Source organism: Crotalus tigris, unplaced genomic scaffold (assembly GCF_016545835.1).
Source record: "Crotalus tigris isolate CLP2741 ecotype Arizona unplaced genomic scaffold, ASM1654583v1 scf7180000024340.7048381, whole genome shotgun sequence".
NCBI classification, from domain to species: Eukaryota; Metazoa; Chordata; class Lepidosauria; order Squamata; family Viperidae; genus Crotalus; species Crotalus tigris.
In genome coordinates, this window is record NW_024100510.1 from 3,503,332 (window position 1) to 3,526,947 (window position 23,616).

The 23,616-nt window shown below is 39.2% G+C and overlaps 1 protein-coding gene across 1 annotated transcript in view; it reads left to right on the forward strand.

Moving 5' to 3' along the window:
- Window positions 1-21,764, forward strand: part of COL4A2 (collagen type IV alpha 2 chain) — a 229,927-nt gene extending 208,163 nt beyond the window's left edge. Inside the window, exons 40-48 of the mRNA XM_039326369.1 lie at window positions 1,604-1,729; window positions 6,505-6,621; window positions 10,601-10,762; window positions 10,854-10,952; window positions 12,082-12,228; window positions 13,015-13,131; window positions 14,473-14,664; window positions 16,797-17,083; window positions 20,837-21,764. Coding sequence (XP_039182303.1) covers window positions 1,604-1,729; window positions 6,505-6,621; window positions 10,601-10,762; window positions 10,854-10,952; window positions 12,082-12,228; window positions 13,015-13,131; window positions 14,473-14,664; window positions 16,797-17,083; window positions 20,837-21,091 — 1,502 coding nt within the window. The 3' untranslated portion in view covers window positions 21,092-21,764. The remainder of the gene's footprint in view (window positions 1-1,603; window positions 1,730-6,504; window positions 6,622-10,600; window positions 10,763-10,853; window positions 10,953-12,081; window positions 12,229-13,014; window positions 13,132-14,472; window positions 14,665-16,796; window positions 17,084-20,836) is intronic.
- The last annotated feature ends 1,852 nt before the right edge of the window (window positions 21,765-23,616 follow it).

Below are 23,616 nucleotides of genomic sequence, written 5' to 3' on the forward strand. Positions count from 1 at the left end.
GTCTGTCTCCAGAAGCCTCAGTTTGACATACCACCAAGAAAATACTGATGAATCACAGAAAGAAATTCTCTCCATGTTGAAATTAATACAAGAAACAATTGCCTTAGTTCGTGATGAGATTAAAAATAACACAAAGGAGATAAAAGAACAATTTTCTAATTTAAATATACAAACCCAGAAAATAACCACAGAGAAGGAACTAGCAACCCAGAAAATAGGAGGAAAACTAGAGAAAGCTAGAGAAACTAAAGATAGAGGACCAAAGGAAAAAACTAACAGCCAGACTCAGACAAACGAAGAATTAGAAGACATAACGATAATATTGGAAATGGAAAAGACATTTTATCAACCAAGATTTCAGAGTATACTGAAGGATAAGGAAGGAAAGCTGATGGAACGGAAGATAGAGCTGTTACCAGAATTGTGGGGGATTGGAGAAGGAGGGAGGCTGTTTAATGAATATTAATGAGCTATCTCTTCCAAAAATACTTTAACTAAATTGTTTCTTTTGCTCCAAATAATATGCACAAAAATAGAGGAAGAATTATTTGATGATCCAAATGCACTGACTTGGAAAATTAGTTGGCAAAGGAAGAAAGCTAGAGTAAGACTGAAGAAAACAGAAGCTTTGACCTATTAGAGGGGATATTATATTATCAATTAGATGTTTGAATATGGTTAAGAATAGATTGCTAGAAATAGAAATATTATTATTACTAGATAGATAAGATTGGTAATCAGAATATCATATTTTGGCATGAAGAGGGAAATAAGAAAATTCTAAGAAGTTTGAATAAGGGAAGCTTTTGGTTACCCAAATATAACTTGTTTTGAAACTATAAATGATTGGGATATTTTGAATATGGATAGGAAACTAAAACTGGAAAAAAAAGCGAAAATAGGATACTGACTGAATAAATGAATATTGAATGCAAATGCAATTAAGATATGTTTTGGTTAGAAAATATATTTTAAACTGATATTGATATTATTAGAAAACTGTAATAAATACTGATATTCAACTATATATCTATTAATAACAATAAGAATTGCATTTGCTTAATGTGGAAAAATGTTTATTATCGGAAGAAGAGAGGAGATATTGGATGGTGTAATACTGGACTTAGTTTGAAGAAACTTATATGTACCACGGAATTATTAATGGACCCGAGTCAACACATTGTATATTAAGCACTTATTTGTAAAAATAGAAAATTAATAAAATATTTATATATATAAAAAGAAAATTTGAAGGGAGCAGTTGTTAAAGATTTTCATTGTGCAGCAGTCATTATTTTAGTCTTTTTAATTCCTTATATTTCTGTAATGTTTGAAGTAATTTTATTCCTGAAGTTTTCACTTCTGCTGCTTTAAACTGGTATTTTAATGCAATATGTTTTATTTTTTAATATGGGTTTTATTTGTGTTCCAGCGGATACTTTTGCTATATAGTGACTCACAAATTTTGAAATATTAACCCTCTCCCTATTATTATGTCTCACATTACTGTGGTTAACGTGTTAGAAGCTGGATAGTTAATATTGCCATATTTTAAAAAGTGTTATGTTTAATATAGAAATTTCCATTTTTTTTCCCGTAACAGGTCCAGATGGATATGGCACATCAGGTTTTCCAGGTGTTTTGGGTGAGAAGGGTACAGCAGGAGAACTGAGCCCCATTGAAGGCAGTAGAGGACCTCCTGGTCAGAAGGGGGAAAGAGGGGATCCAGGTTAGTTTATTAGCCTCACAATTCATAAAATGCTTTCATTTTTTCACAGATACAAACATTTATTCTAAATCTCATATCAGAAAGTACAGTTGTACTTACATGAAAATTTGTATTTTTTATACAGTAAATGTATTGCAAGTTTTACAGCTGCAAGAACCGTTTAGCTCATATTATATTCAGTTAGTAAGCTAGAAAAAAAATAGGATAGATAGTATCACCATCAGATGGATTTGTAACTGGCTGACAATGTACTCAAGAGTAGTCCTTAATGGTACTATGTGATGACCTGGGGCAGGCACAGAGACATTTGTGACAGGTCAAACTGCCCCTTTATTGCTCCAAATGTTCCCCAACTGCTCCCACGTTTCTGGCAAGTCCCAGAGCAAAGTGAAGACACACACATCTCCAGCAGCCTCTGGCTGCAAGTAGTCCAGTGCAAAGCTGTGAATACAACAGCTGCCAAAACAAGAAATCCAGCAGGGCAAGAGATTAAATCAGCGGTTCTCAACCTGTGGGTCGCGACCCCATTTGGGGTCGAACGACCATTTCACGGGGGTCGCCAAACAACGCAGTCCGCCATTTTTTTCCCTTTTCCTTAGCTGTGCTACTCCCTTTTATTCTATTGGCTTTTGAAAGCCAATAGAATAGACTCTCTTGAATAGAGTCTAATTCTATAGGCTTTCAAAAGCCAATAGGAATTGTCCAGGCTTTCTCTGCCCTACTGAGCCCACCAAAAGTCCCATTCTGCAAACGGTGCTGCAAGTTGTCTGCAGTGAAGGCAAACTGTCTGGAAGTTTCCACCCCTCCCTGCTGAGCAACTACTAAAAATGTAAGTAAAAGAGGGCCAGGGGTGGGAGGCGGGAGGCCGGAGGGCACAGGGTTGCTGGCACATGTGGGGCCTGGCGGGTGCCTTATCTCCCTTGGGCTGGGCCAGCTGGTGGCCCAGCCAGTGGTTGCCCTGCGCCGTCACTGCCTCGGCCGGTGCAGAGGGCGGCACCATGCATGCGCGGTGCTCTCGGGCAGGGAAAGTCCTCGACTTACGACTGGTTGGGTAGTCCTTGACTTACAACCGGTTGAGTAGTCCTCGACTTACGACCAGTTGGGGGTTGCGGCATTAAAAAGGTTGAGAACCACTGGATTAAATCAATGAGTCCAGGAAACAAAGGTACAAGGCAATTAATCCAAGAAGCAAGCAATAAAGCAAGAAATCCAGGAAACATCCAGCATTGGCAACAGCACACAATCCTCCATGAATTCAGCGTTTATTCCTGACAAATGTGCCTCCCCACAATGTCTCCTTAAGTCTCAGTCCCCAGGTGTGCCTTGTGGAGAGGGGTGGGGCACTTTCCTCCCAAGTAGGCAAGTCAGCCTGCACTGTTCCTGCCTTCTCTCCACTCTCTGTGCTTGAGGATCAGGAGGGGGTGATTCTTGCTCATTGCTTGAGCTCTGTCTCTCATGTTCACTGCTTAGCCTCTCTTGGTCATCCTGCCTGTTCCTCCCCGCCTACAAGCCATCCCAATCCCGAAAGGCCCTGGCCTGCCTCAGCCTGTTCCTCCCCGTATTCTCCAAAGCCAACAACTCCTTCCCCTCAATCTCCGTTGGCTCCAGTTCTGGCTCATCTTCTTCCGCAGAGTCAGGCTCTGACGGCATGACATACTACCTCTATATGGAGAGAAGTAAGCAATTGGATACCACAAAGTTCCATATTAGTCCCACTACTCTTCAATATCTTCATCAATTACTTAGATGAGGGAATAGAAGGGGAACTCATCAAATTTGCAGATGACACTTAGCTGGCAGGAATAGCCAACACCCTAGATGATAGGCTCAAGATCCAGATGGATCTTGACAGACTTGAACACTGGGCCCTGTCTAACAAAATGAAATTTAATGGAGAGAAAAGTAAAGTCTTACACTTAGGCAAGAAAAACCAAGAGTACAAATATAGATTGGGTGAAACCAGGCTTAATAGCAGAACTGTGATAAGGATCTTGTAGTCTTAATAGACAATCAATCTAATATGAGCCAACAGTGTGCAGCGGCAGCGGAAAAAATCCAATGCAATCCTAAGTGCATTAACAGAGGGATTCAATCAAGAACATTGAGGTACTAATACTACTCTATAAAGCCTTAGTAAACCCACACCTGGAATCCAGTTTTAGTCTCCACACTATAAAAAAGCTGTTGAGAAAATCAAGGAAAGCTGTTATGTAGAGTACGATATGATAGAAATTGACTATTATTGATTGTTGTGAAATGTGAACCCAGATAACATGCTGTTTACTAAGCACCAGGTTGTTAGTTAAAAAAAAACCAATAATATATATATATAAAAATAAAAAAGTGGTTGAGACTCTAGAAAGAGGGCAGAGAAGAGCAACAAAGATGATTAGGGGACTGGAGGCTAAAAGAACAGCTACAGGAACTGGGCATGGCTAGTCTAGTGAAGAGAAGGACCAGGGAGACATGTGTTCCAATATCTGAGGAGCTGTCACAGAAAGGAGGGGGTCAACTTATTTTCCAAAGCACCTGAAGGCCAGAGAAGGAATAACGGATGGAAACTGATCAAGGAGAGATTCTACCTAGAAATAAGGAGAAATTTTCTGACAATGAGAACAATCAACCAATGGAACAGACTGCCTTCAGATGTTGTTGGTGCTTCATCACTGGAAGCTTTCAAGAAGAGAGTAGACTGCCATCCTTCAGAAATGGTGTGGGGTCTCCTGCTTGGGCAGAGGGTTGGACTAGATGACTTACGAGGTCCCTTCCAACTCTGTTATTCTATTCTGTTGTGATATAAAGACTACCTAATTTTTCTTTTCTTTTCTAAAATATCTATGCATCTCGTACAAGATTGAAATAGTTTGATTTTAATAGCTTAAATCTGTATTTTCCAGAACTGAATATTTATAAATATTTGCTTGCTCTTGCTTCCCAGCAAACTTCATCTCAACCTAAGAGTAACTCTGTGTCAGTCTGCAGTCTTAAAAGCTTTTTGTTACAACATACAGTACTGCAATTTGGTATAGTAGGAAGAAATAATTCTTTTTTCACTTTATGCCTGACTTCCTGTCCTTCTGGTATAGCTGGCTTCAACCACTTCCAGATGAAATATTTCAAAATGGGAAGTTTTTTCTTTAGCTATAATGTATCTCCTAAACTTTTGACAATGTGTTTACTAGTACAAGGAGTCCTCAACTTACAGCCACTCATTTAGGGATTGTTTAAGGTTAAGGACAACGCTGGAAAAAAAATGACTTCTGATGATTCTTACACTTACAACAGTTACAGCATCCCTGTAATTTGGGCCCTGGGGGATCAGCATGGATTTATGATGGTTGCAGCATCCTGGGGTCACCTATAGCCTTCCTAAATGGCTTCCAGCAAGCAAACTCAATAGGGGAACCAGATTCACTTAACAACTGCATGCTTAATGACTGTGGTGATTCACTCACCAACTATGGGGGAAAAAAGGTCATAAAATCAGGTCCAACTCATTTAACAACTCTCTTGCTTAACAATGGAAGTTCTGGTCCCAATTGTAGTTGTAAGTTGAGGTCTACCTGTATTTATCCAGAAGAGCAGTTATCAAATTAAGGTATCTGCATTGCTGACTTAGCAATAGAGAGTTTGTATAGTGCAAGGAAAAGCAAAAACACAACAAAAGAACATTATTTGTCAACCAAAATCACTGAGCCTAGAGTATCTTACCACCTCTGCTGTTTTATTCCTGGTGTATTTAAAGCTACTGGGTTTTTTTTCAACTATTGCTTTGTTTTACTTTGACCATCAGAAATCTAATATTTCTTGTCTTTTCATGACTTATTCCCAAAACTCAGAAACTTAAAAAATAAATAAATAAATAAATAAATAATGAGAAAAAAGTGCTACTTGAATGGGAAGGCATTTTCTGCCACTCTTAATGGCAGACTAAACCACCACCATGCTGTATCACCAATGCCCTTCAATCCCAACTTGCTATAACTAGGAATAGTCTGGTAGAAGAGAGAATTCCCTTTGTTTCATAAGCCAGATCTCCATGGTAATATGCCAGGTTAGTTCTTTCATCCAGGAAAACAATGGATAACATCAGGTTGGTGATTTGTCTGCAATAAAGATTCATAAACTAGCCTATCTCACTAATTTGTTTGCTGGAGTCTTAAGGAAATAAAAGCTGAACAAAAGTTTAAGGATGATTTTCTGTCTGGCTTTGGTGTGAAGTGTGACAGCAAGGAAAAGAGGCTGGCCATGGCACTTCCCTCTTTCCATGAACAATGGTCAGGTTGCAGCCTCCCAATGTATCTCTCCTGCCAGTGATTACTTCATTTGGAGGCTGTTTTGCATGCCATACTTTTTTCCTAATTTTCCCCATTTTCTTGATGCATCCCATCACGTGGGATAGGAAGAACTACTTGCCCTTCCTACTGTATTTACTAATCTTTCTCCCAAATCTATCTTCAGAAAGAATTTCCATTTCAGTTTAGATATCAAGTTCTACCTTCTCACTGACAGCATCCAGCTCTCTTCCAGTCCTTTATCCTCCCCTTTTTTTCAAAGCCTGCATCACATTAAAAATTCTGTATCCCCCCAATGTTTATAATTTGCTCTCCGCACAGAAACGTGAGGATCAAAAAGTGCTGAACCTTAGAGGCCAACCAGCATTTTTCTTTCCTCACCAGCTCACAACACCAGATTAATCAATGTACACCTCCACTCCTGTCTGTCTGTCTGTCTATTCTGTATCTGATATTTCTTCCTTCATTTCTGACTGGCAGGATGGCGAGGTTCCACTGGTACTCCTGGACCAGATGGAAGACCAGGATTTCCTGGAGTCTCCAATATATCTGGTATACCTGGCGATGTGGGTTCACCTGGTTTTGATGGAGTACCAGGTAATGCAACACTACCGTATATTCAGTGGGGATGTATGAACTATAGTCCTATTCAAAGTCAATATGAAAATAGTTACAGTGATTTTAAAAATTACCGGGTGGAACAACCAAGTTCCTGCAGGGCTCATATTTTTAGATGCTGAAAAAGCATTTGATCAATTGAATTGGCATTTTATGCTAAGAGTAATGGAAGAAATGAATTTTGGCGAAAAGATATTACAAGCCCTTACGGTAATATATCAAAAACAAACGGCACAACTTATTGTTAATGGAGGTTTGTCGGAGGTTTTTACAATAGAGAAAGGTACTAGACAGGGGTGCCCTTTATCGCCATTGTTGTTTGTTTTAACATTGGAAATATTATTGATCAAAATTTGAGAGTCTCAGGAAATTAAAGGAATAGAAGTTAACAAAAAAGAATATAAGCTGAGAGCTTTTGCGGACGACTTGGTTGTTACTTTGTCGCAACCTGATCACTCTGTAGTAAACTTATTACAGTTGATTCATCATTATGGTTTGGTTTCGGGTTTCAAGATTAATGTAAATAAGACTAAAATCTTACCTAAAAATATGTCTAGTCAGGAGAAGCAGATTTTGGCTAACTTGACGGGTTTTGAGATTGTTAATAAGGTAAAATATTTGGGGGTGATGTTGTCTGTTTCTAATGTAAAATTATTTAAAAATAACTATGAAAGGTTGTGGGTCAGGGTACAGAAGGACTTGAAGAATTGGGAGAAGTTGCAATTATCCCTCATGGGAAGAATTGCAGTGATAAAAATGAATATTCTACCCAAGTTTCTTTTTTTGTTTCAAATGTTACCGATTTTGAAAAATGAGATTAACTTAAGTGAGTGGCAGAAGGGTCTTAATAAATTTATTTGGGCAGGGAAAAAGCCAAGGGTTAAGTTTAAAATTATGCAAGACTTCCGTGAGAGGGGTGGACTCAAGGTACCAAATTTGAAATTATATTACGATGCGGTGGTTTTAACACTAATTAGTGATTGGGTAAATTTGACAAATCCTGAGATACTTCATTTAGAGGGATGGGATTTACTTTATGGGTGGCATGCCTATTTAATATTTAATAAAAAAAATGGATTGGGTCTTTAAATCTCATATTTTAAGAATCTCTTTACTTAGGACTTGGAGAAAATATTATAAAAGTGATTTTAAAGTTCCATTATGGGCCATACCTTGGCATGCGATAGAAGGAATAAAAAAAGGTGTAAAAATGGATATGGTGTCTTATAGTCAGCTACTTAGATGGGATGGGCAAAACTGGCAGTTAAGATTACGGGAAGATTTAGCGCAAGAAAATATTATTTATTCTTGGTTCCAATATAGGCAACTAGTAGATAAATGGAAGGTGGATTGTAAATTGGGTTTTCTTAGAGAAGATGGAAATCTTATTAAGCAAGTCAAGGATCAAAGACAAACCCACATCAAGAGAATCTACGGGGTATTAGTTGAAATGGACTCAGAAACGGAATTAATTAAAGACTGCATGATTAGATGGGCGCAGAATTTTGGTGTCCCAGTCTCATTGGACATCTGGGAAACCATTTGGGTGAGAAATGTCAAATTTACACAAGCACAGAACCTTAGGGAGAATTTTTATAAAATGTTTTATAGATGGCACCTTGATCCACAAAAAATGTCTCTTATGTACCCTGACGTACAACCCAAATGTTGGAGATGTGGTTATACGGATGCTTCCTATTATCATATTTGGTGGTCATGCAGAGAGATAAAAGCATTTTGGATCAAAATATGGTGGAATATCCAGAGAATTTTTAGAAGGAGGGTAAAATTTACTCCGCAATTATTTTTGTTGGGCATTGTTACAGATTGTGATACAAAGGAGGTTGTATTGATGTTAAATTTGATTACAGCCGCGAGGCTGTTAGTTGGACAATATTGGAAGAAGGAATCTTTGCCTACACTGCAGGAATGGTTTCTTAAAGTGTCCTATTTGGCGGAAATGGCAAAGATTTCGGCTTTCTTAAAGCAACAAACGCAAGAGAAGTTTCTTGCCGTTTGGGACAAATGGATAAAATTTATACAATTTAGACTGGGTATAAAAAAATATTACATAGTTTTTTCATAAGTTTTATTTTTATATATAGAGAATGTTATATATAGATACTTTTTTTATATATATATAAATATAAATTTTTTAATTTAATTTTTATCTTTATTTGTTAATTTTTAACTAAGCCTATATTCTGCTCTGGGAAGCTCGGGGGGGGGGGAAGGGAGGGTGTTTGTGAGGGGTGGGGGATGGGGTTTTTTTTTATATGTTTAGTTTTTTTTTTTTTGTATATGTTGTTTTTTGTTTTGTATTGTTTTTGTCTTTTTGTAAAATTTATAAAACTTTCAATAAAAAAAAAAAAAGAAAAGAAAAAAAAATTACCGGGTGTTACTTTGAGTCATCGTAACTATTTGGATTTGTTGCAAGTATTTTTAGCCTTTCTTTATCATGAAAATTAAATGGGCAAAATGGTAGTCAAGAATAATTAGATATAAATTCTGCAAGTAAGGTTTAATTGATAGGTCATGGCAGACCCCCTTCTTTTCAGGTGAATTCACATAGGATTAGCAGTGTAATTATAGTTATAATCTATAGCTGATAAGATGCATAATTTAAAGAATGCATAAGTAAAAAAAAACTCCTTAGAAGATGTTTTGTGGAGTGGAAAAATGTAGGAGGGTATTTTAATAACATTTCAGGATTGAGGCAAGGCAACTGAACTACGAAATTCTCACGTAGAATAGCAACTCAGAAATATGGCATGTAATTACAGAATTAATTAGATACACAAATAGAAGTTATTATACTAAGCCAAAAGTTTGGGTTTGGGTTTGGGTTTGGGTTCAGTTAATAAGTTATGTGAATGTAGTCTTTATGGTTTGTAAACTATGGTTTATGATTTAGTATTACTTGCGACCCAGGCTGTTATAGCTTGTTCAGTTAAGCATGTTAAAATTAATGCAGTCATTTTATTAGTAGACACACAGTGTTAAATATTAGGCTTATGCATTTTCCTTCCTTGCGTGTTATAATTAACAAATTGGAGGACCCAAAATAAAATAAAAGTTTTGAATTCTGATTTTTAGTAGTATTTTGGAGAGCAAGCAAAAGCTCATCCAATCACAATTTTTGAAGTGTCTTATGAAATGATAAAAAGTAAACAAAATGACTTAGGAAATTAGTTAATCAGAGCTGGCCCATTTTGACATAATAGTAAACTATTTTTATGGGAGATAATTAATCAGAGTGCTTCTTTCTGACCACTACTATAGTTTCTTTTCCATATATATATACAGGTTGTGTTTAAATGATACAACTAAAACAAACTCCCATAAACCCATTTCAGTAACTTAGCCTAGGTTACTGTGAGTGGGATATGATCAGGGCTGCTGCAGACAAGCAGCTATCCTTGGTAAATGCAAACTACTGAAAAGGTGGTTAGCAAGCTGTGGAAATAGTATAACCACCACCAACACCCCACACTCTCAACAACCCAATAGTTCAGAACCATTATGGATGAAATCTATGTTTCACTCAGGACCAGTCCAAAAGCCATCAAGAGTAGTCAGTGTCAAGCTACGAAGATTTATGGTCATTAGGAGTGCCATAGTGCTTCTAGATTGCCTATAGTTGTGAGGGGGAAGGGAAAAGCTTGGGGTCCACATGTGCTCCCTATCAGTGTGAGAGCCGAGGCCTCCAAAGAGATGTTTTGGCACACTGAAGTTTTCTTCTCATAACAATTGCTGGAAGATTAATTGGACAATGTGATCTGAACTGTCAGAGAGGGAGGGAAAGTTTTACTCTTTTAAGTATCTGTTTCCCGCCATATTGCCAGAGCTAGCTTTCCTTCCATCATACCAGTATGCTATGCTGGAACTTGAAAGTCAGGTCTGGTGTTACAAACTTTGCCCTTAAATGAACATTCTGAATTCTAAATACCTTTTGAAGGTTACCCCGGACCTTCAGGAACCCCAGGAACACCTGGCTCATCTGGCTTCAAAGGAGAAGAGGGACTAATAGGTGTGGCTGGAGAAGATGGTCTGAAAGGAATACAAGGAGACCAGGGCCAAGATGGAAGACCTGGAATATCAGGCTTGGCTGGAGCAAAAGGTATGATGGGAAAACTCAGTATGGAGAATATAAATTAGGCTACTTAGTCAGATGTGTAATAACCCATGCTTACAACTGTTTTGCCTTGAAGGATATAAAGGTGAACAAGGAGTCATGGGCTTTGTTGGCCGAACAGGAATTTCTGGTGACTTTGGTCCCATAGGACCTAAAGGAGATAGAGGCCCTCCAGGTAAGTAGATTGATTCAGTAAGCTAATTTCAATAATTGCTATATTTAAACCAACACTGATTCCACAGAGCTTTATTATAACCTTATCCTTAATGTTTAATGTTTTAATTTTAACAGCATTTTCAGTAATAATTTTCATATTCCTAAGATTGCACTGAACATTCCTCTTTGTAATAAGAGAGCACCTATTAGTAATATTTATAGTCACAAGGAAGATAGTATATACTGGATCTTCTGTAGCTCATCAAACCTATTTATAGTACTAGTGTAAGGACCCACTTCAATCCCACATCTTAAGAAAGCAGAACTCCTGGAAACAATTTCTTCCAACAGGAACTTTTATTAAGGGTAGTTGATAGCAGGCATAATAGACAGGATCTGAGGGATTTCTTTACAGATCAATACTTTAAAGTGTCCCTAAGCAAACCCCACCCCATAGTTCATCCGGATGGTTCAGATCAGCCAATCCCCACATGTTAACTCCATCGTGGGAAAGGAGAGATGTAGCATGATGTTCAACAGCTCTTTGCACCTCCTTTTGAGACCCGAGAAATAAGCCAGGTTCCAGAGGTTTGTATTTCTCCCCCCCCCCTCTTTTTTTTCCTAGCTGCCAGGTTAGGGAGAAGAAAGTTCATAGAGATGTATATTGCAGGAGGCAATTTGTTACATTGTAATGGGCAGCAGACACAGAGGCAATAAAAAAGGTTACATTGTAGTAAATAGAGGAAGTGAAAGCAATAACCCCACAGGCATGTCCCCCCTCCCCCTTGGGAGTATGGCAGAATCCAGGGGAAGGTGAGATTTTATTTTAGATCAGAGGAGATAGATAGAAATGAAATATAAATGGGTTCTGACAACTAACTTCCCATGAGTCAAGATGCATTCTTGTCTCTCATTAGAGTAGATGGGTGGTAAAACAAAGTAACTGGAATAAAAATGGGGACATTTGTACATATAAATGACCACTAATAACATGGGATAAATATTTAGTATCATTTGAGTTGGGTAGCTATATGATTTTCTTAAATTGATTAATGTATTTATTTTAAAAATTGCATAGGTGTTCAATTGGTACAAGTAGAAAAGTCTATCTACAAAATCAATAATTTGTTTGGATTTTTAACTTTTAGGGTTTCAGGGACCTCCAGGTTCCCCCGGATTGCCACCTTTACTTCCTAAACTGGTTGCTGAGCAAGGGGCACTAGGCGCCCGTGGAAAAATAGGCCCCCAGGGCCCTGCAGGTGAAATGGGTCCTCACGGTCCCCCAGGAGATCCAGGTAGGAGGTTACTATCAAAAATAATGGTGTTCATAGGTTCGTGAAGCTATTTATTCCTCAAATAAAGACTGAGTAATAATTATTTCAAAGGAATATTTGGGGCACCTGAAAATATCAAGGCAGATTAAATTGTTATGCATCCATTTGTCAGCCACACAAACATTGATACTTCTTGGTCAGTGATTTTGGCAGTTTTACATGAAAGTGATACAGGGATTTAATGCTCCATTAGTACATTTCATATCTGTCCCTGCTGCACTAACTTTACAAGCACATCTTATAGAGTGAATAAAATACATTATGCAACTGGTCATTTGTTCAAGGCAATATGGGCTCCCACTGTATTTTCCTCCAGAAAAGGTCCTGTTCTTTTTGTATAGAAATTTAATGTTATTTGGAAGAAAATGTAATGCCACAACAACATAGCTTCTATTCTGCCATAGCCTTCCTGCCCTTCCCTGCTCCTGCCTTGTAAATTGTCCTTTTTCAGATGAACTCTCCAGATAATTCTATTCTCATTCAGAAATGATAACCTACAGTGTGCTGGCCATGAAATTTCTCATATATTTGATTTAACTACTTCTGCTGAGGGCACCATGACCTAACCCTGCTTTAGTTTCCTCTCATAGAATCTTACTAATAGCTTTGCTGTACAAAGCAGCATCTGTGAGCTACAGACACCTTCCATTGTTTAAAGATCCTGAGTGGACTGAATTCTTATTACCATAACAACTTTGTAATAAAATGTCATGGTTGATTATTCTGTTTAATAACCTCACTTTTCAGGTTTTAGAGGCCTGATAGGTAAACCAGGAGCACAAGGAAGAGGAGGTATAGCTGCATCTCCAGGTTTCAGAGGTGACCAAGGAGGACAAGGGCTGCATGGCCCAGCAGGCTTTGAAGGTAAATCCTAAAGTTCTTCTCAGACATTTCATCTGATTGAAGATTTAATTCTGCATCCAATCTATTCATATAGATTTTCCCAGTTTAATAAATGCAGTATTGCAACTACAGTCAGTCAGTTGAATGTGTGTACAATTGCATGTGAGCCAAAATAATCTAAAGAAAAAATATAGGTTTTTTTTTTTACAGATAAGCCACCTAAGCAACCATTACTTGAAAGATTCGTCTAAGCAGGCATAAATTTGGAATAGACATTCCATGCCCTTCTCACACAAGAAGTAATTCAGACGACCCTTAGCTATTTTTTAATAAATATATCTATTACAATTCTTTTTAAAATAAATAAATAGTGAACTATTATTGAAAAAAATGATATCGTAGTCTGATGTTTTGCTTCATGTGAGCTTATCAGTTTTTAAAATTACTAGATGGAATAGTGAGCCTGGCAGATCCTATTGAAGGTATCTATTGAGGTTGCCTGCTTCTGTATAACAACTTAGTATCTAATCCAACCCTTTGTTGGATTTTTTATCTTTTAAGATTGGTATGCGCATAATATCTAAGGGTAGAAATGAAGAAGACTATAGACAGGTTCATCCTACAGTAGGGCTTCGGCTTTCCCACATATTCAGGAGTATGTATTTATGAGTACCATTGCATGCCCAATGTTGCCAACCCCAAAAACTGCCCTGATCACCACACCAGTGCAAAAAAGCAGTGTCAACCTGCATTTCCTTCCACCAACCAATAAAAAAAAATCACATCTTTTTCACTCCACAGTGTTCCTGTATTGCTACTATTTTAAGGACACTTCCTTTCTCTTTTGGAGAGAGCACAGAAAGATGACTGTGTGACGCCCATGGATAGAACATGCTTCAGTCACCAGTCTTAGTGCTAATAACACACCTTGCATGGTCTGATCATTTGAACATATTGTTTGAACAAAATATATGAAACAGAAGTTGGAATGCTACAAAGCACAATGCACAATGTGAGCCTTTCAGGAATGCTATAAAAGGTCCCACTGGTTGGGCGGGATCTTCTGGGGAAACGGCTAGCTTCCTTGTACAAATGGGAGCTTTGTGACCTCGTGCTCTGAGGACTCCAGATGGGTTCCCAGCCAGAAAAAGAGATCTTGTTATCTTCAGATTGTAACCTGGAGATGTACTTTTTGATAACTTGCTATGCAATGCCAGAATCAGCATCAAATAAATTCAATCCAACAGCTGTGGATTCTTTTCTACTTGTACTGAATTATTCAGCAGTAAATAAAGTTGCCATGATGTTCTTGCCGGGTGGCAATACCTTTAAAAGCAACATCCTGCCTTTATATTTCTCTAGGTGCAGCAGGTGTTCCTGGTACTCCTGGACTGCAAGGTATGCCGGGCCGCAGTGTTAACATAGGTTATCTTCTTGTGAAACACAGCCAATCTGCTGAAGAGCCGATGTGTCCAGAGGGCATGAACCAACTGTGGAGCGGCTACAGCTTATTGTACTTTGAAGGACAAGACAAAGCGCATAACCAGGATCTTGGTATGAATTTTATCTGCTTAGTAAATAATAAACAGCATATAAACAAACAAACAAACAAACAAACAAACAAATAACAGACTAACTCTTCATTGTCAGATAACATAATAGAAATTGGGTACCAGATTGTTGCCAGGTTTTTTTTTAATAGCATAAACTCATTACAGACCTTTTCAGCAGATGCTGGGCTGAGAGAAAAATGACCCTAACAAGTTTCCATGGTTGAGGATGGATTTGCAGTTAGATTATCCCAGTCCTAGTCTAACATTTCAATCCCTGGGCCTCAAACACTGGTTTAAACTTCCTTCCCCATAGGGGACCAGACGTCATGCCACTGCCCTCATTTCCTCCTCTACCTCCTGCCATCCTGCCTGTGCCCGGGCAAGGGACTACAACGTAGAGCATAAAATCAGAGGGCTGGAAGAGACGCTGGGGGTCTTGTAGTCCAACCCTCTGCTCAAGGCAGGAGCCTTATACCATCCCAGTCAAATGTTGTCCAGTCTATTTTTGAAAACCTCCAGTGTTGGAGCACTCACAACTCCAGGAGGCAAGCTGTTCCATTGACAGTTCTCATTGTCAGGAAATCTCTCCTTACTTCTAGGTTGGCTCTCTCTTTAATGAGCTTCCACTCATTACTTCTTGTCCTGCCCTCAGGCACTTTGGAGAATAAGTCGATCCCCTCTGTTCTCTGTGACAGCCTCTCAAGTACTAGAAGATAGTTATCATGCTCCCCTGGTCCTTCTCTTTGATAGGCTAGACATATCTAGCCTATCAAACTGTTCTCCCTCAACTGTTCATCATATGACTTAGCCTCCAGATCCTTCATCTTTGTTGCTCTTCTCTCCACACACATTCTAAGATTTCAGCATTTTTTTTGTATCATGGTGACCAGAACTGCGTGCAGTTTTCTAAGTCTAGTCTCACTAGAGCAGTAGAAAGTGGCATTATCACTACTCAGGATCTTGATGCTATTCCTCTGTTCATATAGCACAGGACTGCATTGACTTTTTTGGCAATTGCAGCACATTGGTGGCTCATACTTAAGTGATGATTCACTAGGACTTCAGATTTCCACAGTTACTGCTGTTGAGTTAGGTGCCTATTCTGTACCTATGTATTTGGTTTTCCCTGCCTAAGTGTAGAACCTTACTTTTCTCACCCCTGGATTACATCTTTTTGTCAAGTCTGACAAAATCCTTCTGAATCTTGAGTCTCTCTTCCAAAGTGTTAGCAATTCCCTCTAATTTGGTATCATCTGCAATTTGATGAGTTCCCTTTCTATCCCTTATCTAGATGAAGATGTTGAAGGTATTAGGTCCAAGACAGAACCTTGCATGTTTCCATCCATGTAGATATAGTTCCATTAAGAACTGTGCACCGGGAGCAGTTGTCAGACAAGTGTGACTACTGTACCTACATCAAAGAAGCAGTAAACACTTGCAATAGCAACCAAATAGATAGTTTGCTCTCTCATCCACATGTATATAGGCGGGGTACATATGTTTCTTTGGGGGACTTCTGGTCTGGATGATTTTGGGTGGCAAGCAGATCCAGCCCTCAGGACACAACTCCTAAGATATCACAATGGCTCAACCTCATGGATTTGTTATTGCACTGACAGAAACTGGCAACAGAAATGTTTATAAAATTGTTGAACAAAAATAAATAGGAATAACTTGCATCGATTTTTATTTTGGTGATCAAATAGAAGCCAATATAGTGAAAAACCACATCCATGGTATTTACATCTAACATAAAAATATTACAGTTAACAGATTACAGCAAAAATAATTTGTGCTAGTTGAGCTATATGTAATGCTATCATAGCTCTCTATTTCATTCACTTTTACTGCCAGAGTTCTAAACCATGGGCCTGGAACACTGAAAATTTACAATAGAGAAATCTAAAAGAAAAAAGAAAAAATCCTGAGGATGGAAGCATTCTGGCACTTTGCTAAGTTCTCCAAAATATTAATAGTTCTTTTTTCCAATCTTTCACAGAGAAGTTTCTGAAATATGTGCAAAAGTTCAGAAGTACCTACTAGTTTGGAAGACAACCTTTATTGTTTTAAACTTCCTGAACAAACTCCCCCTGGAGACACATCGGTGATTATTCTCTGTGTTTATTCTTGTAGGCCTGGCTGGATCATGTCTGGCTCGATTCAGCACTATGCCTTTCCTTTACTGCAATCCAGGGGATGTCTGCTACTACGCAGGCCGTAATGATAAATCCTACTGGCTCTCAACCACAGCCTCTCTTCCAATGATGCCTGTGGCAGAAGAAGAAATCAGGCCTTATATCAGTCGCTGTTCTGTCTGTGAAGCTCCTGCTCTTGCCATTGCTATTCACAGTCAAGATGTTACTATCCCTCACTGTCCTGAAGGATGGCGCAGTTTATGGATTGGTTATTCTTTCCTTATGGTATGTGCTTGTTTTGCTGATTGGGGTATAGACTCAGAATGCTTTTAAAATTACATTTATCTCCTGCTTTTGTGTAAGGTTATTTATTTATTTAAACCTTTTATGGTGGCTGCTCAACTTACAAAATTGCAAATCTGGCTGGCTAATTATGGGATTAAAAGTAAGAATAAAAAGAAACTAACAACAATAGAAACAACCCCCAATAGTTGGGTTGGGAGCTATTTGCCTGGCCCAAAACCAAGAATGATACTTGATAGTTCTTCCAAGCTGACTTCTTTATTGTTTCACCCCTATAGACAAAATGTTGCCAGACTGAGGACTCTGCTGTCTGCAACTAAAATATACTCTGTGAACTATTAGGGAGAGCCCGTCTTCACCCTCTTTCTTTCACATATAACAGCCTCTAAAATGAGTTGCCTCTTACTCACCTGGAATACAATTTCTCCCTCCTGGGAATACACCTCACTACACTGCATCAATTTGTACTATTTCATATAAATACACATAGGCTAGATTTACAGTTTTCTTTACCATGGTTTATTGTCTACACTATAGTTGACCAGGTTCACATAGAACACTTAAGCTCTAAATTATGGTTTAGGAAAGGGCTAGAATTGCATGTCATGCTAAATCACGAATTGCACACATAATTTTTCTCTCTTCTTGCTTCCCATACTACTGTAAATAACTACAAAGGTCCTTTTGTTTTCTTCCACCTGGAGATTTAACCCTTCCCATCTCAATGATAAAGCCTCTTCCAAATGTAAGAATTAGATATTTTTAAAAAGCTTTCATTGATACCTATGGATTTTTTTAAAAAAACACTATGGGGCAAATATGAAGTCCATAAATTTATGATCCTACTTAATTTTCTGTTTATTTTTCTGTTTATTTATTCACCCTTTTAAGAAGTAAAAACATTGACACAGTATCATCAGAGTTCCAAGCATTTAGATCAGGGCTTTTCAACTGTTGGTATACATACCACGAGTGGTACATTGGCACACGGCAGGTGGTACGTGACCCTGCCCAGCCTAGCAGTGCAGCATAGGACTTGCCATGAGAGAGTCCTCAGGAGCTGCAGGGCGGTTGGGACGAGGCAAAGGTCCCAAGATCAGCACTTCCTGCTCACCAGGAAGAGAAAGGAGATGAGGGGTGCAGAGACAGGAGAGGCTACAAAAGGAGGCAGTTTTGGCAGGAGAGGCAGAGAAAAAAAAGACGCAGCCTTGAGAGGAGGAGGAGGAGGAGTCAGATGGAGCTGCACCGAAGGGAAAAGGAGAGGGTGGGAGAGAAGAGATAAAACAGGCCAGCCAGGAGCCAATCTACAACTTCGTGGCAGCCATCCATGCTGGGCGCGCACACAGGTGGCAGCGAAAGCAGGCAAGAAATGCAGTAGGGGAGGAGTCACCCTCCGCGAGGAATGAAGAAAGGCACCATCCCCTGAAGGAGACCAGCAAATGGCCCTCGACCACTTCACACCCCCTTTTGTGGGCTCCAGGAACATTAGAGTCCATGTTACTTGCACTATGCTGCCCAACCCCCCCCCCCAACTGCCTGGTTTCAACAGGCAGCAGTCCGCTCTCCTCAGGGGATGATGCCTTTCTTCATTCCTCATGGAGGAATGAATGCTTTTTCTCCCTCATTGCAAATATCTTCCCACCACTCGGCTCTTAAGACTGAGGAGAGCGCACTGCTGCCTGCTGAAACCAGGCAGCCGGGAGGGGCTGGGTGGAGTAGCGCAAGTAACATGGACTCTGATGCCACTTGCGACGTCCCTTCCCCTGGAGCCCACAAAGCCGGGGATGTGAAGTGGATGAGGGCCATCCTTCAGGGGATGGTGAGGGCCATCCTTCAGGGGATGGTGCCTTTCTTCATTCCTCGTGGAGGGTGACCCCTCCCCAGCTGCGTTTCTTGCCTGTTTTTCTCCCTCATCATAAATATCTTCCTGCCACTCTGCTCTAAAGGCTGTGCAGCTCTTGCCCAGGAATTTACAGTGGCCTTTCAAGCCATGGCCAGACAGCCGCACTGGCAGTGGCAGTCTCTTCCCCTCCCCTTGTCCCTTCCTGGGCACAGAGGGAGGGAGGGAGGAAGGAGATGGGGGGGAGGGAGGGAGGGAGGGAGGGAGGAAGATCAGAATGAGAAGCAGGAAGGCAGGGAAAGAATGAGGGTAGGGATGGAAAGAGCAAGGAAGGAAGGACATTGGAATGAAAGGGAGGAAGGGTCTGAGGGAAGTCCTGCCTTACCACTTGGCCACCAGCAACCCTTTTGCCATCCCCTTGTCCCCTCCTCCTGGCCTATCCTGATGGTCTCCCATCCTATCGCTAAGGATGATTTGGTTACAAAACCGGGTCTCCTCACATGGAGAGGGAATGGGTCTCCCTCTGACCCAAGCATTTTGCCCTCCTGCACCCACCATGAGCAACTTGGCCAAGGAAAGTGGGCACATCAGCAGCAGCAGTCTCGAGGAGGTAAGCACAACCAGGCACCCTCTCAGGGAAGTGAGGCTGGAGTGGGTTGGGCTGCAGGCTCCTGGTGCCTCAGGAACTCGAGGGCCAGGCTGGATGCTTACCCTCCACTACCCAGGGCACCAGGCAGTGCACGCCACTGTCTGGGAGTCCCCTGCACGGCCCCAAAGGGACAGCGAGGCTCCTCCGGTGGACCATGGCCTGGCACCTACGGCAGTCACACACCCCTCCACCAGAGACCCCCAGATATCCCCCACAGCCCCAGCCATACCCCCCACAGATGCCCTGCAACCTGAGCGACGTTGAGCTGGGCCCTGGCCATTGATTTCGCTTATCAAAAAGTTGTAAAAGGTGATCACATGACCCTGGGACACTATGACCATTGTAAGTATGAATCAGTTGCCAAGCATCCAAATGTAAATCACATGACCCTGGAGATGCTGCAACAGACATAAGTGTGAAAAATGGTCATAAGTCACTTTTTTCAATGCCGTTGTAACAAGTCACTAAGTGAACTGATGTAAATAAAGGACTGGTACTTTATCACTTTTTTTTCTTTTCTTTTTTCTTTTTTTTTTGGTCATCAAATTTTTAATACCTTGCCAGGTGACTGGTGGTACTCGAATATTGCTGTATCCTAAAGTGGTACAGTCGGTGAAAAGGTTGAAAAGCCCTGATTTAGATTACATTTGAAAAACATACGGGTCTATAATTTAATTTATTAAAACATATATTAAATATTTAAGGTATGAGCACTTCAATTACAATTTATTTATTCAATTTCTATGTTGTAGTTGATTATCTTTTTGAACATACAGTGGCTTATGTCATTTCAGACAGCAAAATAAATTACACTGCCTACATTAGACTGTATTAGTTTCAGAAAACACATGAGGGTCTGACATGAGGAAAAGAGCTGCCTGGAATGGGTTATATGTAGAAGCTCTCTGAACAGACCTCTGTACTTTCCTACACTGATTTTCAGATCATAAACGTAAGGCATTAAGCTCCTGTTCAGCACCAGTCAGATAAACAAGTGAAATCATAATGGCCATTACAGACAATAGCTCCTGTGTATTTTAACTCTGAAACAATAGATGTTACAAAAACAACAACAGTGGACAATACTGGGCATATGGAACCTTTGTTAGAACACGCTTGATTTATATTACTCCTTCCCCGAGATGAAAGCTAGCACATGGAAATTCTCCTCTCGTTTTTATGATCACCGCAACCTATAATGTACTTTTGTATTATATTTGAATTGTTGTTATCTGGTTTCTTCTAGCACACTGCAGCTGGTGCCGAAGGAGGAGGACAGTCACTGGTTTCTCCGGGTAGCTGCCTGGAAGACTTCAGAGCCACCCCATTCATTGAATGCAATGGTGCTCGGGGGACCTGTCACTACTTTGCAAACAAATACAGTTTTTGGCTTACCACCATTGACCATCAATTTCAACACTCACCTTCTTCAGATACTCTCAAGGCTGGACTCATCCGAACACATATAAGCAGATGCCAAGTGTGTATGAAAAATTTGTAAAATAAACAACCCCTCCCCCCCAAAAAATGTCACTTCAAAGTGGCATGGATCAGATTTTGTTGGTGCTTATTTAACTTATTACCTCATCATTTGAACACAAGTATTATCTGGAAGAACAAACACTGCAAGTACATATAACCATACAACTGTTCAGCCTTCGTTCATGTATTTGTCAGTTTGATTTTACCTGCTGCAAATAATACAGTCTGTTATGAGAATAAAACAATAGACAAAATTTCATTATTAAATACACTTGCTGTCATTTAAATCTGATTTACTGTCAGATCATATTTATCTTGTTTTCTATGTGTAACTGAACACTATAGTCGTTGAATATTAAATAAACATTTAAATACAAATGCAAACTGTTAGAATTTAGGATTTTAAACTGAATTTAGCAAACTCATATTGTCAAAATGGAAATGCCATTTCAACATCCTCAAAACAATCAAAGAGCTGTATGCTTGCTCTAAGGGAGTCCTGAGGTCTTTCATTACAAATCCAATAGAACTACAATGTTTTGTGACTGAAGGAAACATGCACGGAATATACTTTTGTTACAATTATATTTCAAGGCCTTTTATTTTTATTCATTGTTACTTTATTAAACATCTGTTGCTATTAATGCCTAATTATTTCTGCAGAGTCTGCAGAGAATGAACAGTAAGCTTTTTTTTGTGTCACTTGACTTTTTTTTAATGCAATCTTATATTATTCTATGCAGTACCCTCAATGGATAGACATAGCACATTAGACCAGAATTCACTTATCTTAAATATTACTTTACTATGGCTTGGAGATAAACAATCTATGGTGATTTAGATGTTTATATTCTAGCTGGATTGATGAGTCATGGTGGTTTGGAATCCATATCTGAAAGTACTTTGCCTATTTAGGCAAACAGTACTTTGCCCAATTCTGTTCAACCATTGTTGGGTATCACAGAATCTATGTCATAATAATCTCATAATTTCAGGAATAGTACAAAAGGAAGGTGTTTATAAAATTATACCTTGCAGCTTCTCCAGTTACAATTATAGCTACAGTCAAGAAACACCCCACTAGAGAGTACCATTTAGTAAGAGTTGTGAGTGCCCATACTTAGGACTGTGGCATTTGTCATTCTTCCCAATGTAAGGATGATAAAGAGAGACTCAATATCAGAAGGAAGTGAGTGACAAAAAAAAGCATCTCCACCCAGAAGGAATTAGGAATGTACCTGGGAAAGTGAGAAACATACTTTTCTCATAGCAGTGAACCAAAGCTGTGATCATGTGCATACTTATCTGTACAAATGAAGCTGGACTGGCTTCCAAGTAAACATGCATAAACTTGCTGAGTAAATCAGTTTCTATCCCCAATTCCTTCACCAGTATGGACAAGCAGATGAAAAGGAAGCAGAATTAGAACCTCAACACTGCAAGTGGCAACAACCCACTTTTGGTGGCAGGTACCGGGCAGTTGCCCAGACTCATCTGTAATTGGGCACTTAGGACTTCCCACTGTTTCCCAGAGTGTTTCCTTCCCAAGCCAAATCCTGAATAAGAAATGCTCCAATTTCCTTTCATGTGTTTCTCCTTTTTACTTATGATCACAGTGTTTTATTTTGTATGGTAAATAAAAGTATCAACTTTTTCTTATTGAATTGGTACAAGTTTTACAAGACATGACTTAAATCCTAAAAAAAGAAAAAGAATCCCATGTAAAGAAATAACCCATATATGGTCTGACTTGAAGGGGACAGGGCAAGAGAATCCAGGGAGCTCTTATTTATTTCAAAGGCTCTGGCACTTCCAACTTCACCATCTAGTAGCAGCATAGAGGTTGCATTGGAAATGTGCATATCTAAGGCATCACCCTTAGACGCAGAGCATATAATCACACATTCAAATCCACTTAAACACTTCACATTTAAGGAAATCTTGTGGATCTATTTCTTCCATATCTGATAAAGACTGAAAAAAATTCAGAGTTAGGAAAGCAAAATGTGGATTTAGAGGCCCAATGAATTTTTATGGATTTGTAGGCCATGTTCTTCAGTCTCCTTCCAATTCTCATTACTATTAAAATTTATTTCATCCAAGGATGAGCCCAGCACTGTTATTTTGCTGCCAAGTCCTAAAATAAATACCATAATAATGTACCATATTTGAGATTCAGAGACAAGACAAAATATATATATTCCAGGTATACTTTAGCCCGTAATCTCTAGTTTTATGAATTACTATCACAAAGGTAATTAGTAAATTTTATTGCTAATATAAATAGTCTAAAAAATAAGCAAAGGTAAAGAGCTGTTTTGTGTCAATAGATTGTTTGATCAGCCTCATAATAATTTCTTCCACATTCTGCAATGATAGATTTCTGTAGATTTGTAGAAAAAGTAATCTTTCTAACAAGGAAAAATCCAAGTTGATATTTTTATATATTTCCTCAACAACAGCAGCACTGAAAAATCACTGCTGTCACTGATACATTGTTATCACTGATTACAACCAAAATATTTAAATAATTTTGATTCTCTA